At 61.8% G+C, this 21,219-nt stretch overlaps 1 protein-coding gene across 4 annotated transcripts in view; it reads left to right on the forward strand.

The window, feature by feature from the left end:
• The window catches only part of NADSYN1 (NAD synthetase 1), a 33,660-nt gene extending 27,117 nt beyond the window's left edge, over positions 1–6,543 (forward strand). For 2 of the 4 annotated variants that reach the window (XM_059150639.1, XM_059150650.1), the window contains exons 17-21: positions 1,032–1,163; positions 1,655–1,724; positions 4,527–4,655; positions 5,093–5,269; positions 6,297–6,543. In XM_059150639.1, the coding sequence (XP_059006622.1) occupies positions 1,032–1,163; positions 1,655–1,724; positions 4,527–4,655; positions 5,093–5,269; positions 6,297–6,347 (559 nt within the window). In that variant the 3' untranslated portion in view covers positions 6,348–6,543. The other 2 variants (XR_009348490.1, XM_059150659.1) reach the window with 2 other exon arrangements.
• The last annotated feature ends 14,676 nt before the right edge of the window (positions 6,544–21,219 follow it).

Genomic DNA, 21,219 nt, shown 5'->3' on the forward strand with positions numbered 1-21,219 from the left:
TCGGCCAGAAGACCCTGTCCCCACTCAGCCACCCCTTCAACAGGACAGGGAGCACCTCGGGGTCCAGGGGAGCCCCATTCAAGGAGGCACCAGGTTTTACCCGCCCATCTGCTTGGTGCCCTGGGGCTCTTACGCCCGAGGCCCTGCTCTCCAGGAGGAGAGAGCTGGGTCTTTCTCTTGAGCAGCAGGAGAGGGTCAGATGTGTGGGTAGAGGGACCCCGTGTTCGGGGACAGCTGTGTTTGTAGCCAGCCCGGATGCGGGACAGTCAGGCGGAGCCATCTGCTGTGTCCGTGCTGGAGTCGAACTGGGAGCTGGGGCGATACAGGCAGAGGCCAGGCCCGGAAGGCCACCAGCAAGGGGGTTCGGGGGCATGTGGCGGGTTAGGAAACACTTTGTGGGGTGGGGGTAGGGGCGGTGGGGGCGCTGGGGAGAGGGTGGAGACCTGCCGTCCGGAGGTGCCTACAGAGGGAGGCGTCCGCTGGAGGGCACGGCTGACTAGGAGCCCCTGGGTCAAGCCCACCGTGCCCTCTCGCCGATCCACGGGGCCCAGGATCACTGCGAATCTCACGGGGCTAAACTCAGGGTATTGGCAGGGCAGCGTCTCCACCTTCCTCGCGGCTCCTGGTTCTGGGCAGAGGAGGAGGGTGTGTTTCGGGATTACCCTGCCCCGCAGGAGGTATCTGAGGGGGCGGGGGCTGCTGGCGGGCGGGCGTGGAGAGCCAGCCAGGCCCCCACTGGCTCCTAAGGACTCAGCCCTCAGCACCTCCCCACACCCTCCCGTTCTGCCGCCTGCCCTTCAGTCGCGCTGCTCCCAGCGGGGGGGGCTCGGCGTTCGCAGGCCCATCTCCGGCCCCCACGCCCTCTCGGGGCTGCTGAGTACTGCCCTGCGGTCATCTGCTGGCTCTGCCCATTTGCGGACGGCTCTGAGCGGCCGAGCTCTGGCGCTGGGCGTGGACGAGCGGCCAGGGCCCAGGCAGGATCTGTGGCCCCTCAGGTCAGCCCCGTGGAAACCCTGTGCTCCCTCCCGCAGCCTCCTCGGCTACCTGACCAAGTACGACTGCTCCAGTGCAGACATCAACCCCATCGGTGGCATCAGCAAGACAGACCTGAAGGCCTTTGTCCAGTTCTGCATGGAACGCTTCCAGCTTCCCGCCCTGCAGGGGTGAGTGCCTCCCGCGTGACGTGGCTGTGCCCCCCCATCACCCCATGCCGCAGCTCCCTCCTGCCTGATGGAAACAGCTCCGCCCTTCAGTGGGCATGTGGGGTCTTATGACCAGGTGGCCCCCGGGGACACTGGGCCATGTCTGGAGACCTTGTTGGTGATGGCGGCCGAGTGCCCCTGGCACCTAGTGGGAAGGTGCCCCCAGGACAGCCCCGCAAGGACGCATGACCTGCCCTGAATGTAGACGGTGCTTGGGCGGAGAAGCCCCGTGGGGTAGCCTCTGCCAGCGGCTCCTGCCCCAGGTCGTGAAGCCCCCCGACATCCACGTCCGTCTCCCCAGGAAAGCCCAGCCCAACCAGCCCACTCAGGGTAGACAGGGGAGTTGCAGGAGGCTGGCCCTTGAGCGTGCGGCAGTTGGTGTGGGGGTCATCTCCCCGTGCCCACAAGCACTGTGGCAGCCGTGATGACTGACCTGTGTGTCTTGGCCACAGCATCCTGGCAGCACCGGCCACCGCAGAGCTGGAGCCCTTGACTGACGGCCAGGTGTCCCAGACGGACGAGGTAGTGCTGGTGGCTCTGTTCCCGTTCCCCGTGTCCCTGCATCCTCGAGTCCGAGCTGGGCTCCCCCACGGCCTCCTTACTGCCCCAAGCGACCAGGGAGCCCAGCTCGGTGCCTGTCCCGCTGCTGCTTTGACATTTCGGTCCAGCCTTCTTGAGGCTGATGCCCTGGAGGAGGGGAGAGTGGGGAAGGTCTCCCGCAGCTGGGAGGGGTGCGAGCTCAGAACTGTTCTTGTCCAGTCGAAGCTGGCCTGAGAGCCAGGAGGGGCAGTCGGGGCCATCAGCAGCGGGGTGCCGCTTCCGTGGCCCTGGGCCATTGCAGAGTCGGTCACAACTGACCGTCCTGCCGCCAGCACCTGTGGCCACCTGTGCTCCGCCCGAGAGTTTGTCGTGTGACTCGCATTTTGAAGTCCATGACCTGGTTGGTTTGTCTTAGTGTGCGGTGTGAGGAAGGGATCACACTGGACCGTCTGGCACCAGCGGCGTTTGCTGCCGGGACGGTCTTTCTCCCGCAAGCGTCTCGGCATCCGGGTGGAAATCAGGGGTGTGTGTGTGGATCCAGTTCCAGACTCCGCTGACCCGCGGGTCTGTCTCCCCCAGGGCCGCACCCCCTGGGCCACTGCAGCTTGGTAGGAAGCTCTGAAGTTGGCATTGGGGGTTCTCCCGTTTCGTCCCTCTCTTTCAATGTATTCCGGCTGCTCTGGGCCCCCTGGATGCCCGTTTGAGTGTCGTCTTCTGCCGCACACGCGGCGCCAGCGTGGCTCTCCACGGCAGGCGTGCCGAGAGCACAGCTGGGCTTGGCGGGTGTCGCCCCCGGAGAACGCGGCGTCTGAGGCCTGGTGTGACCAGTCTCCCTCCTCACTCTGGGCTTCTTATGGCCTCAGTGTCTCGCAGTTTACAGAGCGTGAACGTGCACTTGTCTCGTTATTCGTTTCTAAGCACGTTTTCTCCTTTGTCCTCCCGTGAACGGAATTGTTTTCGGGGTTTCCTGAGCCGCTGGCTCATCTCCGGAGTCGGGAAGCACCTGATGTCCTGCAGCCCTTTTCCGTCTTCTCTTTCTCGTCTCCTACCGTGTGCTGGACGGTCAGCTCGCACTTCTCCCTCTGGGGCACGAGGAGCGAAGTGAGGGCTTCTCTCCGAATAAATCCCCCTCACTGCCACGCCCCTGCGCCCCAGACGCCGTGCCTCGTCGTCGTTTTCGTGCACCTCCGGGCCAGGTCTGATTTCCCTCGTGGCTTCTTCCCACCTGTGGGCTACTCGGGAGCGCGCCGCTGGAGTCCCGCGTATTCGGGGGTTTCTGCGCTTTCCGCGGGTCCCCAAGTCTGTTGCCCTTTTCCTCTGCGGTTGGGAAGCAGGCTTTTCCAGCGCGCTGAAGTTCATAGAGGCCGGTTTTATGGCCTGGCATCTGGTCTGTCCTGGAGAACGTCCCGTGTGCCTCGAGGAGAACGTGTGCTCTGCAGTCGTGGGCAGAATGTTCTAGAGAGGTCACTCAGGGCTCGTTGGTTTATAGGGTTTGAGTTTTCCGTCCCCTTGTTGGTTTTCTGGTTTAGTTCTGTGCATCACTGAAAAGGGTGTTAAAGCTTCCAAGTGTTACTGTTGAATCTAGAGAATTCAGGTGTCGCACTGGAAGACATTCACGCAGGAGTGGGCGCTGAAGGAGGTCCCTGGCGGGACCCGCTGGGCCCTGGGGCTCGGCATGGAGCTGGCTGGTCCCACCATCTGTGTGAGTCTCCGGGACAGATGAGTGGGAGGTAACCATGAGGGCCCCGGGTGTCTCTTGGTATTGCCCACACATGGACCTGGGTGCCCCGAAGGTGACTGTGTCCCTCTGATGGGGGCAGGACAGGCCTCCCGAAGGAGGTAACATTGGAGCTGGGGCCCGAGGAAGACTAGGTGGGCGGTGGTGAGCAGGAAGGAGGGGCTGGTCACTGGGGGTCCCGGAGACCCTGGATGAAGGTGAGGTCTGTACTGCTGTTCTCCGGAAAGACCAGTGCCACCGTCGGTCTGTCGTCGGCTCTGGTTGTATATTCTGGGGCACAGTGGGAGTTGAGAGGGGATTCGAGCAAATACTCGGAAACGCAAGAGGGGTTTATGTGAGCCCCCGTGGAGGCTGGCTCTTTCGAACCGTGCTAGGGGCGTCCCGTGGCCGGCATGACCCAGGAGTCTGTGCTGAGCCGTCCATCCTTAGGGACAGCAGGATCCCCGAGGCAGGGCGCAGGGCTGGTTGGGCTGCCCTGCCTGACCTTGGTCCTGGCATCAGCCTCCTGCGGCTGCTGGAGCCAAACTCCCAGGCCAGTAGCTTAAACGACGGACACTCTCATTGTGCTGGAGTCCGAAATCAGATCATCCACAGGCCCTGCTCCCTGCCGGGACACTCCAAGGGGGTCCTTGGTCCAGCCCCCGGGGCTTCCTGGGCCGCGGCCACACCCCCATTCGGTCTTCACGCGGCTTCTGCCCGTCGTCCCGCTCCATCTCGTACAAAGGCTCCCGCGCCCAGGGCCAGCTCATCTCAAGCTCCTTTACTCTGGTGCATCTACAAAAACCTTTATTTTCACAGATAAACCCACAGTTTGTAGGTTCTGGGGCTTGGAGCGTGGACAGAGCTCAGTCCCTCAGCCCTCAGAACCAGGCCGGCCCTTTCTCCAAACGCCGGCTCCATGGCACCGGGCAGTGAGGGGGAGTGAGACCGCACGTCTGCTCGTGGCCCCGTGGGGACCCTCCCCTCCCGCTGGCCCCAGGCCCACCGGCCGCAGGGACCCCAAGCTCGCCTCCAGCACCAGCCCACTGCCTCTGCCTCCTCGGCAGGACGACATGGGCATGACGTACGCGGAGCTGTCCGTCTACGGCCGCCTCCGGAAGGTCGCCAAGGCCGGGCCCTACAGCATGTTCTGCAGACTCCTCACCATGTGGAAGGACGTGTGCTCCCCGCGGCAGGTATGGCACGCACGTCCGTCCGCTGAGGGAGCCACAGACTCGGTCCCCACGGGCATGGTCTAGCTGGGGGCAGCGAGTCGGCCTGTGTGGCCTGAAATGGTGGCGCTCTGTCGCCCGGGACACCAGCGCCCAGGTGTCAGGTCCTCTGCGTGGGACCACTGCCCGCTGTCTGGCTCACGCGGTGCTCCCCACGGAATCGCCTGGAATCCTCTCGCCGCGTGTCTTCCCGCGTGCCCTGCTCAGCTTCACGGACGCGGCATCCTGCGGCCACCTGGGACAGCCCCCGAGCCACCCTGGGACGGGGACATTTGTCTGCGGCTGCCGGGGGGTGGCTGGCACACAGGGGGCACTAGTGTGTGCGGTGTGGGGTGAGCAGGGGTCCCGGCCTGGGTCCCTGCGCCCCGCGACCCGCGGCCCCGTCTGTCCTCGCCCACCAGGTGGCTGACAGGGTGAGGCGCTTCTTCTCCAAGTACGCGGCTAACAGACACAAGATGACCACGCTGACGCCCGCGTACCACGCAGAGAGCTACAGCCCCGACGACAACAGGTTTGACCTGCGGCCGTTCCTGTACCGCGCCGGCTGGCCCTGGCAGTTCCGGTGCGTGGAGGATGCGGTGAGTTGGAGCAGGTGCTTCCCCACGTCTGGCGTCCGTCCCGGAGACGCTGGCCAGCTCCCGCTGAGGGCTGGGAAGCTTTCTGTGGGCGGCGGTGTCGTGACTGTCCTCGTGTCCACCACGGGACGCGCGTCTGGCATGTGCTGTGCCTGCCGTGCTACTCACAAGAGCAGCCATGGGGACAGGGGGCCTCGCTGTCGCTTCCAGACAGCGCCTGCCGGCATCCGGCCAGGCTCACGTCTTATAAGCCACCCGGCCTCGCCGTTCCTCTTCTGGTTAGTAATTATGAGGCGAAGGAGGGATTAGTAAGACCAGCCTACGAGGCAAGGCCCGCCTGCCCTTTCCAAGTCCAGTGCTGGAGTCCGGTGCCCGTGGGCTGCACCCCCGGTACAGGTAGTGTAGCCCATGGGCTGGAAAGGGAGGCTGGCCTGCGGGGAGCCCCGATACCCTGACCACGATGAGCTGAGGCGAGGGCCGTGTTGCGCCAGCGATCGCAATGGACTCAGTGGACGCAGCGTCTACCTGGGGATCGAGGGAGGCGTCTGCGTAGGCGACGTGGATCCAGAGGAGTCACCCCAAGTCAGACTCATGTGCAGCCCGCAGTTCTCAGGGGCGGGGTCACGCCAGGGGACAGCAGGCCATGTCTGGAGATGTTCCCGGGGGTGATGCTGGGGGGTTGTCAGTGTCACTGGCTTCTGGTGGGCAGAGTACGGGGACGCCACTGGCTTCCAGAAGTGCCCAGGATGGCCCCGATGGGTTCCCCCAAATCAGGAATGGGGTTCAGAGGCCATGCAGGTGTCGACCCCTCAGAAGACACACGTGGGCAGAGATACAGTCCACTGTGGTCTCGTGGGGCAGGGACCGTCGCCCAGACTCGTCCCGCGCACGTGCTCCGTGTCCTTCCCGCATCCTCACGGATCGTGGGCACGGCTCATGGCTGCTTGTCCAGTCCCGTGACCGCCACCCTGATTCAGGGCGAACTGCTGGGTTTTAATCCCGTAGACACTCACGTGACCTTTCCTTCTAGGTTGTCCAGCTTGAGAGCAGAGGCCAGCAGGACCTGGACGGGGTGGACTGACGCGGCTCCTGCCCAGAGGGCCCCTCCCGCGAGCCTGCTGTGTGCTACCCAGGCCTCACTGGGGACCGTGGGTGGGGCCCAGCCGCCCGGCCTGGAAGACCACACCAGCCTCTTGTTTCCTATCTCACGGGAGAGGGATCTGTCCGTTCTGGTGCCTTCAAGAAAGGATCCAATAAAGAGAATGTGGTTTCTGGGAGCAGACTCTGCGTATGGGGAGGGACGAAGAGCCCGCCCTCGTCCGTCCCCTCCAAGTCCCCCTCGGTTCCCCGAATCCTCTCTCTGGGGAGAGAGGATCTGGGGCTCCCCTAAGCCCCAGGGGATCACAGCCTCCCTGCTGCCGAGTGAAGCTGAGATGGGGTTGGCCACACACGCTGTCCCCCCCAGAGCTGGGGAGGGGGCAGTCAGGGGTCTCTGCTGCTCTCCCTGCCCAGAAGCCTTCCCTAAGAAAAGAAACTTATAAGCAAGGAGAGGAACTTACTGGTTAACATAGAAGAAGTACAGGGCTCTGACTGGCTTCAGGTCTGGCTGGATCCAGGGGATGCCCGTGTCCTTAGAACTTGTGCCTCTCCTCCCCCTGCCTTGCCAAGTCCCTGGTTTGAATCCAGCAAGAAATCAGTGCCTGTGTCTTCTTGCTGGGTCATAACGCCCATCTCTGAACCAGTGAGCTGCAGACCAGGGGCCCGCAACAGTGGACCAGGAGGTGTTTGAGAGGCAGGAAGAGCAGATGGTGAGTCCCTAAGCAACACACAGCCCTCCCGCACGCCCTGGTCCAGGCCTGGCCTCTGAGAGGGCTCCACCCTCCTGTCCCAGGTGGACTCTCCTCAGGGGGCAGCCACAGGCTCTGGGCTGGCGAAGCCTGTGCTCCGCCTTCCCGTCAGCTTCCCACAGTGACAGCAAGGCCCCCGCAACACGAATCCGGTTACACCCGAGATGTGGGCCCAAGCAGAGGGAGGGACACGCTTCTCTCCTTCCCCAAAGGCTGACCCACAGATGGTGTCCATCCCTGGAGTCCAGGACCGCACCCCCCCAGGCCTGGAGCAAAACCACTTCTCATCCCCCAGCCCCAGAGGCCTGTTACTTCCCGACCCAAGCCACACTGAAGATGGCCTTTTCTGCAGGAAGCAAAGCTATTTTACTGCTCTTTCCCAAAAAGCTGTAGCCCCAGAGAACCCCAGAAGCCCGTTGCTGTGGTCTGAATGTCTGAGTACCCCCAATACCAGGGGTTGAAATGCTGACCCCAAGGTGACGGCGTGAGGAGGTGGGGCCTCAGGGGAGCGGCCCCCAGGAGCGGGCTTCATGGCCTATTAAAGAGGCCCCAGAGGGCCCCACCTGAGCACGCCAGCACCCCGGTCTTCCCCTGCCCAGCCACAGACCCCCGACTCATTCCCAGTGCTTCTGAGACACTGCCAGGGCCCTTTCCTAAAGCCAAGAAGCAGTTGACTCTTGGAGGAGAATTCGATTCCCCACCTGTGGGCCCAGAGATGAAGACCCGACAGTCCCAGCTGCTCTGTGAGCTGATGTGGCCCTGGGGTCCCAGGGCGGTCCTTCTCTAAGGATGGTTTCTGGACGTGCCAGAGGTGCTGGCCCTGACCCTGTTGGCAGCCCCCCAGCTTTGGGCCTGCCGGGTTCATGACAGGTGAGATCCAGGAGATATGAGCATGGGGTCCAGCAGCTGGACACGGAGGAACAGCAGCAGGCCGGACATGCCCATGACCGAGAGGAGGACCGTCCACACGCTGGCGATGGTGACAATTGCAGAGCAGAAACCAGCCGTCTGGAGGGACGGTGGACGGCAGGCGTAGCCTCGCGGAATATGCATCCAAAAGGTCAGGAGCCAGAGGAAGACGCTCGCTATGGCTGGTGCTTGGGACAAGGGCACTGGTGCCAGCTAGGGAAGAGGGCAGACAGACAATGCTGGGAGCTGATGGCCGTCACGATACCCAGCCAGTGAGACAGGAGAAGCTCAGCGTCCTACAGATCCTGGAGGGACGAGAGCAGCGCCGGCGGGAAGGCCTGCGGATCCGTCGCACGCGGAACACGGTCTGCAAGCCCGGATGCACGGGGTCCACCGTGGAGAGACTGAGGTTGTAGACACAGAAGGAGTTTTTCCTGATGGACAAACAGACAAGCCAGATGACGATTCAGTTTCCCACCAACCCGCAAGGGACCATGACCGCCTTGATGGACGGGAAGAGCAGGTGGATAGCAGTGTCCACTCTCGGAGCCGCCCCTGTGATGGCATGGCTGGAATCGTTCCAGCACAGGTGGTGCTGGGGAGGACTGAGCTCAGGAGGGTACTGCCGTGCTCCCCTCACGGTGGGTTCTGGGCACCCCTGGTCAGGCAAAGACAGAAACGCAGAGTCTCTGGCCGATAACCAGGTGCCTCGCTCCTCCTGGCTCCTTCCGTCTAGTCCACCCCCTCCCACAGCCCCACCCACCAATGTCCTGAGCGAGCGGCCTCCTGCTGTTCTGGGCTCTCGGCGGGTGACGGAAGAGGACACTTGACCTCATCCTCCCCACCCTCCTGGGCCGGCCCGTGAGCATGAGCATCCGCATGGCTCACTCCTGCCTGTCTCCTGCCAACTGACTTGCTGGATACCCCCTCCGGGTCAGGCTCTGAGCTGAACGCACAGGTGGTGGGAGTTGGGGAGACCCAGTCTCTGCCCTCTAGCAACCTCCGGCATCCACAGCTTATGGGATCAGAGGATCGAGCTGTGGGACTCAGCGGAAAGAAAGGGCCACCACTTGCGTTAAAGACATAGGAGGTATGGGGCACCTGGGTGCTTCAGTGGGTGAAGCTTCTGCTTCGGCTCAGGTGATGGTCTCGGGGTCCTGGGATCGAGCCCCGCTTTGAGCTCTCTGCTCAGCGGGGAGCCTGCTTCCCCCCAACCCTGCCTGCCTCTCTGCCTACTTGTGATCTCTCTCCGTCAAATGTGTAAATAAAATCTTTAAAAAATGTGGTAAAGACAGAAGTTCTTAGGAGAAGGGAGGCATGAAACACAGAATGCACCCGAGGAAGGGTCTGGGGTGTGGGGAGCAAGTCGCCCCCAAGGGCTGAGCTCTGAGTGTGGCCAGGAAGAGCAGTGTGGGACAGCAGGGAAGGACAGCGGGCTGTCAGTGTGGGCCGGGTCATCTGGTCTACCTCCTTCCTTGGGTCCCGTGCTGAGCCGCCTGAGCTGAGTGCAGCCTGCGTGCACAAGGTGCCGCTGCGGGGGCCGTGCCCCAGCCCCTGAGGGGTTTCCTGCGCGGCCTCTGCTTCAGCACCACCCATGTGACCATGACCCCAAACACAGCCGGCCCCCCAGAGGTGCTTTGTGGGCCCTTGGGGTTGTGAATTTGAGCGTCCCAGGAGCTGCAGTAGACAGAAGACCGGCTCTTGCCAGAGATGCCCGTGTCCTAATCCCCGGAATCTGTGACTATGTTAGGTTGGCAAGAGGGAATGAAGGTTGCGAATCAGCTGGGCTTGAAAGAGGGAGCTGGTCCCGGATTACCCAGGTGGGCCCTCCATGGAACCACGGGGTCCTTGTAAGGAGGAGGCCTCGAGGGCCGGGATCATGGCAGCTGAGGTTGGAGTCATGTACTGTTGGCCCTGAAGATGGTGGCCTCCAGGAGACCGGGGATGCTGGCGGCCTCCAGAAGCTATGATAAGGCAAGGGAACACGTCCTCCCCTAGAGCCTCCAGAAAGAACACAGGCCTCCCGTGGAACGTAGCCTAGTGAGACTTTGCACAGATCAGGGTCCTCCAGGACCACAAGGTGACAACAAAGTAACAAATGGGAATTGTTTGAGGCAGCTAAATCTGGTGGGAATTCTCGACGGGGCGTGGGGTCCTCGCCGTGACCGTCCTGCTGCTGGAAGGCTTGGGCTTCTGCCTTTGGACGCCATATTTCTTAGCTTTCCCTCCCCTGATTCCCAGCATTTCTTAGTTTGTCCCTTGGACTTCTTCAGCCCCTCTCCTTTCTTCTCCCTGGAGGGAGACACCTCCATGGCCAGTGTCTTCCAGGACACTCTCCTTGGCATTCTGTTCTTTTCTCTTTAAACCATGTCCCTGTGTTCCGACCTCATCTGGTCCCAGAGCTTCCTGTCCGTTCCTCCGTCCCCAAATGAGACGCCGTTTGCCCCCAACCTACTTATCAGAATGCCTCCTGGTAACACCAAGTAGAAGACATCCCCCCCAAACATGTGCTCCTCACGGCTCGGCTGCTACAGCCATAAGCGACCACAGATGCACATGATGAGTGAACACCTCACTCACAAAAGCTGATATTTGAATTTCATGTAATTTTCACTGTCACGGGTTATTTTTTTTTTTTTAATGTCTAGCCATTTAAAAATGGGAAAGCCATTCTTGGCTCACGGTTCTATAGAAACAAATCAGGGCAGGATTTGGTGGACTGCCAAAAGAAGTCCACGTGACAGGTGGTGCCCATGGAGCACCTCAGGCATTTTCCCAAGCGCACAGAGATCGGAACGTCCAGGGACAAGCTTTACTGAAGGGAGATGGATCACAGGACACGGCAAGTCCAGACCCGGGGCCAGATGCAGGCAACAGGGTTTCAGGTCTCCTAAAGGCATCTGTCCCCGGCTCCTGCTTCCATGTCATTCGTGGTCAGCTATCCCTGGGCCATCGGCCGACATTTTCAAACTCTATTTTTATTTGAGAGAGAGAGCATGAATGAGAGGGGCAGAGGAAGATGGAGAGAGGATGTCAGCAGACGCCAGGGTGAGCGTGAATCTGGAAGCGGTGTTGGACTCCACGACCCTGAGATCATGAGCTGAGCTGAAACCAGGAGTCGGAGGCCCCCCATGCTGAGCCCCCCAGGCACCCCCGATGTGTTCGGTAGACAGCGGTCACAGAGGCCATATGCATGTGACCTGAGTCTCCTGTAGCTCAAGAGAGGCATGCCCCTCTACTTCCCAGGTCTGATCCTGCCCTCCATGGAGACAACCCTGAACACTGAGACCCCGGCTGACCTCGCCCGCCCCACTCACACTGCCCTGTGGAGCTCAAGGAGGATGCCATAGACATTCGTCTGCAAGACACCACGAAGTTGTCCAGAGAAAAGCCTGGTTCGGGAAGAGAGCTCAAGCCCGAACCCTGAGGGCTCCAACATTGCCCCAGGAACAAAATGATCGGTCTGGACAGGCTAAGGCTTCCCCCCACCACACGACGGGCCTTGGAACGGGGAGGGGTAAGATGGACGACCAAGTCAGGCATCCCCTTAGCAGAGGAGATGCTCTGCTCCACTCTGATATGTAGGGAATTTTCTGTTTCCCATAAAGAGGGCACCAAACAGCAGAGGCTGATCTGGCCCAAGGCCAAGGTGGCAGGAGGTCTGAAGCCCAAGGTCAGGACTAGAGAGACCGGTGCTCGAGTCCACACACCTTGTGTCCCCCATGAGACCCACCCCAGTGAGCCCATGGTCTCGGGGAAGCTTCATCGTGGGTCGTGCCTCTTTTGGCCCCACAGTAGTGATCGGGAGACCTGAAGCCTAGCCTGGGAGAGTCCGTGGGCTACTGCTCGTGCCCCAAACCTCAGTCCTGACTGGGAAATGAAAGAAGCATTAAAAAATTCTTGGAAACAAATGAAAAGGACAACAGATTTCTTCAAACATTTGGGATGCAGCAAGGACAGTCCTCACAGGGAAGTGCAGAGGGATACAGGTTTTCAGAAGAAATAAGGAAAGTCTCAAATACACAACCTCACCTTCCACCTAAAGGAGCCAGAGAAAGAACCACAAATCAAGCTGAATTCCAGCAGGACAGAGGATTCATAAAGGTTAGAGCAAACATCCATAAACAGAAACCAAAAGAACAGAACAACAGACAACGAAGCCAAGAGATGATTCCTTGAAGGACTCATAAGACCAATAGAACCGTAGCCAGATGTACCAAAAAGGAAAGAAGAGGACCCAAATCGATAAAATCATGATGGAGAGACAAGAGTTCACAACCGATGTCAAAGAAATACAAGCAATCCTAAGAACATAAGATGAAAAACAATAGGCCAACAAGGAGGCAAACTGGAAGAAATGGAGGCACCCCTAGAAACATAGAAACGACTAAAATTGAAACCGAAGAAGAAAGAGAAAACCTGAACAGACCCACAACCACTGAAAGAAAAAATGGAAACGAGTGATCACAACTCTCCCAGCAAACAAGAATACAGCACTGGACAGCTTCCCAGTAGGTGACCTCACTCCAAATCCTCTCTTTTTCTGTGTATGACGACCTTGTCCTGCCACTACACACCTTCCCCTTCCCTCGCCCTTTGGAGCCCTCCTCCACCCGCTCGACGGGAGGCCGCCCAGTCAGGAACGGTGTCCGAAGCCCCTTAGATCTTCAGATTGCCTCGTCTGTCGCTTGGGAACACAGCAAGACCCTCCCAAGAGAAGTGCCTCCGCACCCCACATCAGTCTCTTTCCCTAGCCAAGAGAGCCCATCCTCTGGCTCTGAGCTTCGTGCAGTTCAGGCGGGGCAGGACCTGCTCGCAGAGATGGCGTCCCCTCCATGGAGGCCTGGGCCAAGCCGGGCCAGGTGAGCCGGCTCCTGACCCCACAGCGAGCCAGGAACCCATCCTGCCCTACCCTGTCATGGCCCTGCCAGCCAGCAGTGTTCCCCGTCCCCTCTCCTCCCACACAGGGCAGCCACACTGGCTCTCACTCCAGCTCCAGGACCCTCTCCAACACTCCGGAAGCCCTGCGACCCAGCGGCCCCTAGCGCTTTAAGTGTCCCTGGACCCTGGGGTGGTGGAGAATACCGGCGCTCAGGGTCTAGTCTGAACCAGCTCCAGGGAGAGGGGGAGCTCCCTGGACAGAGCTGCCCTGAGGTGGGCCCTGGTCCCTAGGTCCCCAGAGCTTCCTATGGGCCTTGTTGTCCCTGCCCCTTTCATGGGCTGGTGGGGACAAGGTCCTTGCTCAGATGGAGTGGGACACTGGATGTTCAAGCCAGGAGCCAGACCCCAGGTACGCCCTGTAGGGGAGGGGGAGAGGGACCTCCTGAGGAGCGAGCTGCCTGGAGCCCGCAGGCCTGGGGCTGAGGAGTGAGCAGGACCCGGCGCCCCTTGTGTGGGAGCCTGGGCGGACAGGGGGAAGAAGGACGAGCTCTGCACAGACTGTGGTGACCTGAGGCCACCGGCACCCACCTGTCACTCTGCTCCTACTCCTCTCCTGGCCTTTTGGGCACAGGCTGGGTCTCAGTCCATTATTTCAGGGACTGGATGCTGGCGTCAGGCCGAGAGGGGAAGGGCCCCGGGTCCCTCCGCGTTGTCTGCCTGGAGGCCCCTCTGCGGGGAGCCCTGCGGGGACTGGGGAGGCGGCCTGGGCCGAGCCCCCCTGTTCCGTTTGGGTGTCTGTCTGGCGCGTCTCGCAGAAAGTCTGGGCTCCACACGTCAGGCCGGCTTTGCGTTCGACCTTAACAACACTTTAATGAATGTCAGCAATCAATGGGGCCTTAGAACCAAGGGTGCGAGTCTTCCCTTGGGGACAGACACCAGCTTCTCCTTCAGGGGAAGGCGGAAGTCCCACGGAGGCCTGGGCGCTAGCGTCCCCACTTGGCGCCTGTGCTGACTGCGGGTATGGGCACGTTTCGTGAGTTTGGGGCCCTGAGAGGCAGGTGCTGAGGCCAGTGGACCTGAGCCGGGGTGCAGCATCCGGGTTCCCAGACAGGGTCCCGACACGTCTGCCTGGCCTCGGCCATAGCCCCAGGGCTGCAAGGGGACCGCTGGAGACAGACGCTCTGGTGGCTCCTGCCTCCTGTCGTGTGGGAGGGGAGGGCAGGGCCCACCGGTCCATCCCTGCTGTCCCCAGGCTGGAGTGACCTGTGATCCCCAGCGCTGCCCTCGGTGGGAGTTGTGGATCCATGGGGGCACGCCCAGGCTGCAGGAAGACACACAGGGGTCTATGAGCACTTGACTAGCTTTGGGTCAGAACTCAGGACTGCCCAAGGCCACGGGGCCTCGGATCCCTCAGTCTTCCTTTGGGTCGTGGTGGGGCTCGTGTGGTCTCTGCTTCCGGGGGTGATCTGGCAATGCTGTGAGTCAGAGCAGAGGGTGCCTCCCCACCGTCCCAGGATCCTGCCCAGAGACAGCGGTTAAGTGTCCCGCTGTTCCCAGGAGCACCATAGGAAGAGCCGGGCAGGGGAGGCCCCATGCCTGCTGCTCCTCGGCAGTGGGGCCCGAAGCCACCTGCTGGCCTGTGTCCCTCCACCGATGCCTGCCTGCTCCTCGCTCCTGGGAGCAGGGCCGCCTCCCCATCCCCCACACCTGCATGGGGCATCCCTGGGCTCCCGCGGGGTCCCTTACTGCGGTGCAGCCTGAGGACGGTGTAGGCCATAGCTGTGTGGACGCACGCTCCGTCCAGCATGTAGGTGTCCCACAGCGTCAGGGTGAGCACGAAGGGGGTGTGTGGGGGAGCGGGTGTGGGAGGAGCCGCCTCAGGGTAGCCCAAGGGAACTCTACAGGGTGAAGGCCTCCCCTCTGCCCAGCTCCTGACGCCCCCTGACTGCGTCAGTGTGCCCCTGCAGCCAGCTGAGGCCCTGCAGCCAGCTGAGCGGTCCCCGGGCTGTGCACCAGCACGTCGGACCCAGCACACTTTTTGCAAGAAGTGGGAGATGCCAGCACCCGGGTTTCGTCTGGCCGTGGGATGCCGGGGGATGCCAGGGAACCCGGCGGGAAAGGTGGCAGCCAGACAGGAGGCTCAAGGCCCCTTGGGAATGGGACAATGGTCTGCAAACGCTGGGGCCAGTGGCCGTGGCTACAGACGCCCTGAGAGGGCCGCGCCCTTTGCCGGAGGGGAGGCGGGCTGGCTGGGGGTCCCGGACTGCCCCGCCGCTGCGGCCGCCCTGCAGGGACGGAGTCCTGAGTTCCAGGTCCCGCCCAGGCGCCCTGCAGGCCACCTACCGTGCATGGCGTGGGTCTCCAAGCTCATCAGCTGGGCCAGGGCCCAGAAGGCGTCTTCCTCACCCAGGAACACCAGGAGGAGTCCCACGATGTCGCTCATCCCCTGACAGTAGCCCACCTCCTGCAAGAGCCAGACCCCATGGGATGGAGCCAGACCCCATGGGACGGGGCCACCGCGCTGGGTCGAGGTCAGAGCAATGGGAACCGCCCTCCACGCCCAGTCCCGATCGATCCTCCCACGGGCTCCTCAGGACCCAGCCCCGAGCAGAGCCCCCCCGCACCCAGGGCTTGGGGACTCAGGGGCCGTCCCTCCCCGCACTGAGGTCTGCACCCCAGTCCGGCCTCAGGCCTAGGGTGCAGGGCCCCTCGCTTGCGTCTCTGGGGGAACTGGAGTCCCAACTAGGAGTCCCGCCTGCTCAGGCGTCCTGGGGACAAAGGGCCCCCGCGGGGCAGGAGGGCCGGCGGCAGTGACACTCACGGGGTTGTAGACCGGATAGGCCAGGAGGACGGGGAACAGGCCTCGCTGCCGGGGGACGGGAGAGCGGGGTGGGGGCTCTGGTCTGCCCGAGCCACGTGGGAGCCCCCCGAGGAGCAGAGTGCAGCCCCAGGGGACCCGCGGTCTTCAGCGAGGCTCGGGGCAGGACATGTGCGGCGGGGGATGCGGGGGGTGAGCACGGGACCCGGGGCGGGGCCGGGTGGCATTTGGGGGTTCGGGGTCCTGGCTATCTTTACACACAGTGTCCACTGTGGAAAATACAATGCCAGTCCACGCAGAATCACACCCAGCGGGCTGTCCCCTTGACCGTGTGTCCCTCGTCAGTCCATGTGTGTCCTCGCCCGGCCGAGTCTGTGCTGCCCGGCCCCAGCTCCCCGTAGTGGCCCCTGCCACGACCTGCCCTCTGGCTCGGCTCCCTCCTACCAGCCCCCGCCAACTTTATGGGTTCTGCTCACATGGCTGCCCCGCCAGGCCCTGGCCAAGTGCCTTCCCAATCGCTGCAGCCCCGGGAGGGAAGGTAGTGACCCCTGGGACCTGCCCCCTTGTTCACCATGCGGCCGGACCATGTTTGCTGCCGTTCCTCCCCCTCTCCTCAGAGACCCCGCGTCTCCCGCTCAGAAGCCCCCTGGGTCGCACCGGATCCCCCGAGTAGCCCCGGGTCGCGAGAGCACTGCTTGTCCCCCAGCCTCACCTTGACACCACAGCGGTCCCCCAACATGACATGGTTCCGGAAGGTCCAGTTCAGGTCCAGGCCATTTCCCTGTTGTCCTTGGAGAAGAGCTGGGCCCGCCCCTTCATTTTCTAGGGGCAGAACCGGGAAGGAGGAGCCAGCATCAGCACCTGGAACCCCAACTGCCACCAACTGCTCCCGAGGCAGGGAGCGTCCCGAGCCGCCCTGGGCCGTGTCCTGCGGGCACCTCCATTCTTCCCTGGTCTCTGAGACAGAGATCGGCACCACTGTCCACGGCGCCTGGGACACCTGCGTCAGGGATCACACTCGGCAGCCCTGGACGCCCAGGACCCTCCCGAGGCTCAGCCACAGGTCTTCACCTCCTCTACACCGAGCCCTCCTGGGCCCCAACCTCGCCTGTCCCCACGGGGTGCCCTCGGCTCCTGCCCAGGCCTCCTCCAAGGGCCACGTCTCCGCTGAGGGCGCAAGGGCTTACCTCGTAGAGCCCCTGTTGGGTGGACTTCACCTTCTCAATATGGAGCAGGCGGGCCCACACCTGACCCCCTCACCTGGCAAAGGACCTCTTGATACACGCACGGATGCATTTGCAGGAGACAAGACAGTGCTGCGACCCAGAACCAGGGCCGCCCCACCGAGCCAGGGGATCGCGAGGCATCTGAAAGCTTCTGGTCTTAGCTCTCGGGGCGTCCCCCGAGAGGCTGGGTCTCCCTCTAGCTGGGCCCCTTATGCCACGAAGAGGAGGGGACTGGGGCCCTGACCCGTTGCTCCCTCTGCTGCCTGCTTGGGCCTGGAGAGGCTTGGGCTCTGCCAGCAGACTCGCCCCAGACAGGGGCACTCCCGTGGGGTTGGGGTCCGGGGGAGGCAGAGGCTTTGCCCCCACCCCCATGGGACAGATGCCGTCTGCGGGCCCCCGGCACCCACCTTCTCGCTGGGCCTCTAGTGCTCCCAGTTTCTCAGCATTTTCACCCACTTGTCGGCCCTGCGGGTCTCCTGGCGATGTTGCTGGAGCAGGAGAAGGGGGCACCGGATAAGCCATGCAGAGCAGGAGACCGGCGCATGGGCAGCGTCCAGAAGCCCTGGGGGCCGGGACTGTGCTGGGAACAGACTGAGAGGGGCCTGAGAGGCACAGGGCCGCTCCTGCTGACAGCGTCTCCGGGGCTCAGGCGAGGTTCCTGGCCACGTGCGGATTCCTGGGACGGGGCTTTGGTGACTTAGCCCTGGGGACAGCTTTGGGGACAGGGTCTGCCATCACCGGCCCCACGCCCACCCACCGTGTCCTGCCCGTGCCCCAGGACAGGCTCGTACCTTCGCCTCTCGGGGGCTGAGGCCGGGCAGCTCCTTCTCCCTGGAAGGCAAGAGAAGCAGAGCCCTGAGGACCAGACCCCGGACCCGGAGCCCCCAAGACCGGGGAGGGGAGGCCTGACCTCGGGGAGGGCCGGGGCTGCCAGCTGCCTGTGGCTCGGGGGGGACAGCAGCATCCCGTCAGGGGCGTGAGAAGGCGGTTGTTGCCAGGTGGGCTGGGCTGGGGTCCCTCAGCGGTCCCCCAGGAGGGACCTGCTCTTAAAGTGGGATGGGCCACTCCTAGTCCTGTCATTGCTGCCTGGGTGGCCCCTGTGACCATGAGTCTGAGGACACTACGGGCTCACGGGGCCTGCGTGCCCAGTGTCCGACCTGCCTCTCCTCACTGTGTCCATCACCCTGCTGTCCCCTGACTCCACCCCTCTTGCCCGTCACTTCTGCCGCTCTGGCCCCTCGTCTTGTCAGAGCCACGAGCACGACCCCACCCTCCCACCGACCTCCACGGCCACTGGTCACTGGGCGGCGAGCAGTGCCTGGAGACACGGGAGCAGCGCTGTGACCGCTCACGGAGTCTCCGGCCACAGTGAGGTCTCGCGGGGCCCCTCGGCCTAACAGCCTCCTTCCCTCGTAGCAAGGCCACTGCGCGGTCCCCTTCCCTGGCTCCCCGCTCCAGGACGGCCTCCTGTCCCTCTCCGTGCCCCCCGCCCAGGTGGGTCGGCCCCTCCCTCTGCTGCCCATCACCCCTCCCTGACCTGGCCTGGTTCCTGGCGTCGTCCTGCCATCCCCCAGAAGCCTTCGGGAGCTGTGGCGGGCCTGGCCTGGGCGTGTCCCGGAGGGTACCCCTCGGCCCTCCCCCGGACCACACCGCCCTCCCACGGAAAGGACGCCACCGTCCCAGAGCCCTCCCCCTCTGTAGTCCCAGCTGGACTGACGGGATGCACAGACAGAAAGCAGGAGGCAGGCCCCGGGCCTCCCCGAAGCAGGCATGGCGGCCCCTTGTTGGGGTGCCAGGGGCCCGGTCCGAGGCCCAACTCAATTCCTGCCATGTGCTCGACCTGCCTCCCGGGTCACCCAGCTCCAGCCAGAGCAGAGTCGGGCCCTCAGAGGGCTGCAGGGGACGAGGCCCTGAGCTGGGGACATGGGTCCTGCCTCCAGAGAGAGAAGTTCCTGCCAATGCATCCCGCCCCTGGGCTGGCCGGAGGCGGCCCCGGGACTCACTGCAGGAAGCCGTGATGGTCCGTGAGCCTGCGCAGCGAGAGGTCGGCACCTTCCCGGGCGTCCCCTGGAGACCCCGCCGGGCGTGCCTGAAACAGAGGGGGTCCGTGGTGGGGGTCCCGTCCGAGCCAGGGGCAGGGGGATGGGAGGGAGCAGACTGGCTCCTCTTGCCCCTGCATCCTCAGGGGGTCCAGGACCCTCGGCAGAGGGGCAGCATGGGAGGCAGGCCCTGCCGGCTCTGGAGCATGCTGACTGCCACCCCTGGCTCCACCAGAGATGTCCCCTGCCTGGCTTCCCCCACTCCTAGGGCCAGCCACAGCCCCTTGGTCTCTTCTGCAGGACTGCGGCTCTGGTCCCTGCCTGGGCATTCGTGCTCTCGCTGCTGAAGTCTCCCTTGGGGCCAGACCTGCTCCTACACGCCTAGGACCCCACCTGGATCCCCCGAGCGCCTGCTGTCTGGGATCTCAGCTTGGGCCTCCCGAGCTCCTGCGGCCTATGATCCCTGCCTTGACCCCACCAACAACTGACCCCTAGGATCCCTGATGGACCCTCAGCTGCTTCCCATGTCTGGGACCGTCCCCCGCTTCACACTTGTTCCCGTGCACTCGGGTCCTTGTCTGGGCTGAACGGGCCCAGCCTTGGCTCTGGACCCCCCTGGGGCCTCCCCTGGGCCTGACGTGGGGACCCGTCGAGTCGATGGGCAGGGGGCAGTACAATGTTCTTAACTATGTAAAACGGCTGTATTGTGCCTAATATGTGGGCACAACACGGACGCACATATTCCCATTTCTCACGCACTTGAGACATGAATGATGCTATTCTAACCTGCTTCCATGTCTGGCTGCTTTCACTTAGCTTAGATCCTCCAGGTGGATCCGTGTTGCTATTGTTTTGTTAGATATACATGTATTTTTCAATTCACATATATTGTCATTATATATTGTCATTAGATATTGTCAATGGACATATAAGATTAATTTCTGTATTTTCGCTGTTACGAGGCACACTGCAATATTGATTGCATGTGGGTACTTTTTAAAATTTTTCATTGGAGTGGCTTGACTTCCAGGAGGAAGCGGAATGAGACGCGTGATCGTCGATTTTGCTCTTATTCCTGCTTTTCAGAGAGAACATCTAGTGCTTCCCCATTACACCTGATGGAAGCTTCTGGATGTTTTTGGAGATGTCCCTTACGGGTTGAGGAAGTCCCCCTCTATTCCAATTTTGCCGGATGCCTTCATCACGAATGAGTATCGGGATTTATCCAATGTTCTTTCTGTATCAAGTGATGCGACGTATGATCTTTTTCTGTAGATCATTAACACGGCACGCTGCAATGATCCACGGGCACCTGCTGAACCAGTCTTGCATTTTTCAGGAGAATTGGCACCGGGCTGTAGTGCCTTATTCTTTAATATATTTTAGCATTTGAATTCACTATATATTGATTGAGGTTCTCATGGGGTTCATCGGGACGCTTGGGACATAGTCCCTCCCATTCTATCGTTTCTGGAAGAGGCTGCGTATCATGGGTGCTCTTACTTCTTTAAGTCTCTGGGAGAATTTACCATCGAAACCACCTGGGCCTGGGGATGTCTCAGTACGATAACGACAGGTTCAATTTTTAAACATTGTTCTACGGCTCTGATACCATGCTTTAAAGATGTCATTTGGTCTTCATCCAGGTTTCTGGTTCACACCTCCCAAAACCCTTGCAATTTCTAGAGCCAAAGGTGTATCTTTTGTTTTAAGCATTGGTCTCTTGACCTCCGTTCCTGAAATCCCTTCAGAGCCATGGAGGTGATGGGAATGTCTTGTTACACATAACCAGCCACCCTCCACCACAGCCGGGTTTATGATCTTGAGGGGAATTTGGGGAAGGCCATGTGTGATGAGAGGGTTGGAGGCTCCATAAAAACCAAAAGAGGGGTGGTCAGAGGGCTTCCAAGTTGGTGAACCCTATTCCAGGCACCTGGGCCCCAAGCTCCTGAAGGGACCAGAGACCATTTCAACCTCACCCTATGGATCTCTGTATCTGGCCACTCATTCCGTTCCTTGAGCATCCTTTGTACAAAACCCCTAATCTACCGGTCACCTGGTCTCCCAAGTTCTGTGAGCCACTCTAGCAAATGAGTGGACCTGGAGGAGGGGATTGTGGGGCTCTCTGACTCTTAGCTGGTCAGTCAGGAGCACTGGAGACAACCAGACTGGGTCTAAACTGGAGGCTGTCTTATGGGCCTGAGTCCTTCAGCTACGGTGCTCTCTTAACGCA

This window comes from Mustela lutreola, chromosome 1, assembly GCF_030435805.1.
Source record: "Mustela lutreola isolate mMusLut2 chromosome 1, mMusLut2.pri, whole genome shotgun sequence".
NCBI classification, from domain to species: Eukaryota; Metazoa; Chordata; class Mammalia; order Carnivora; family Mustelidae; genus Mustela; species Mustela lutreola.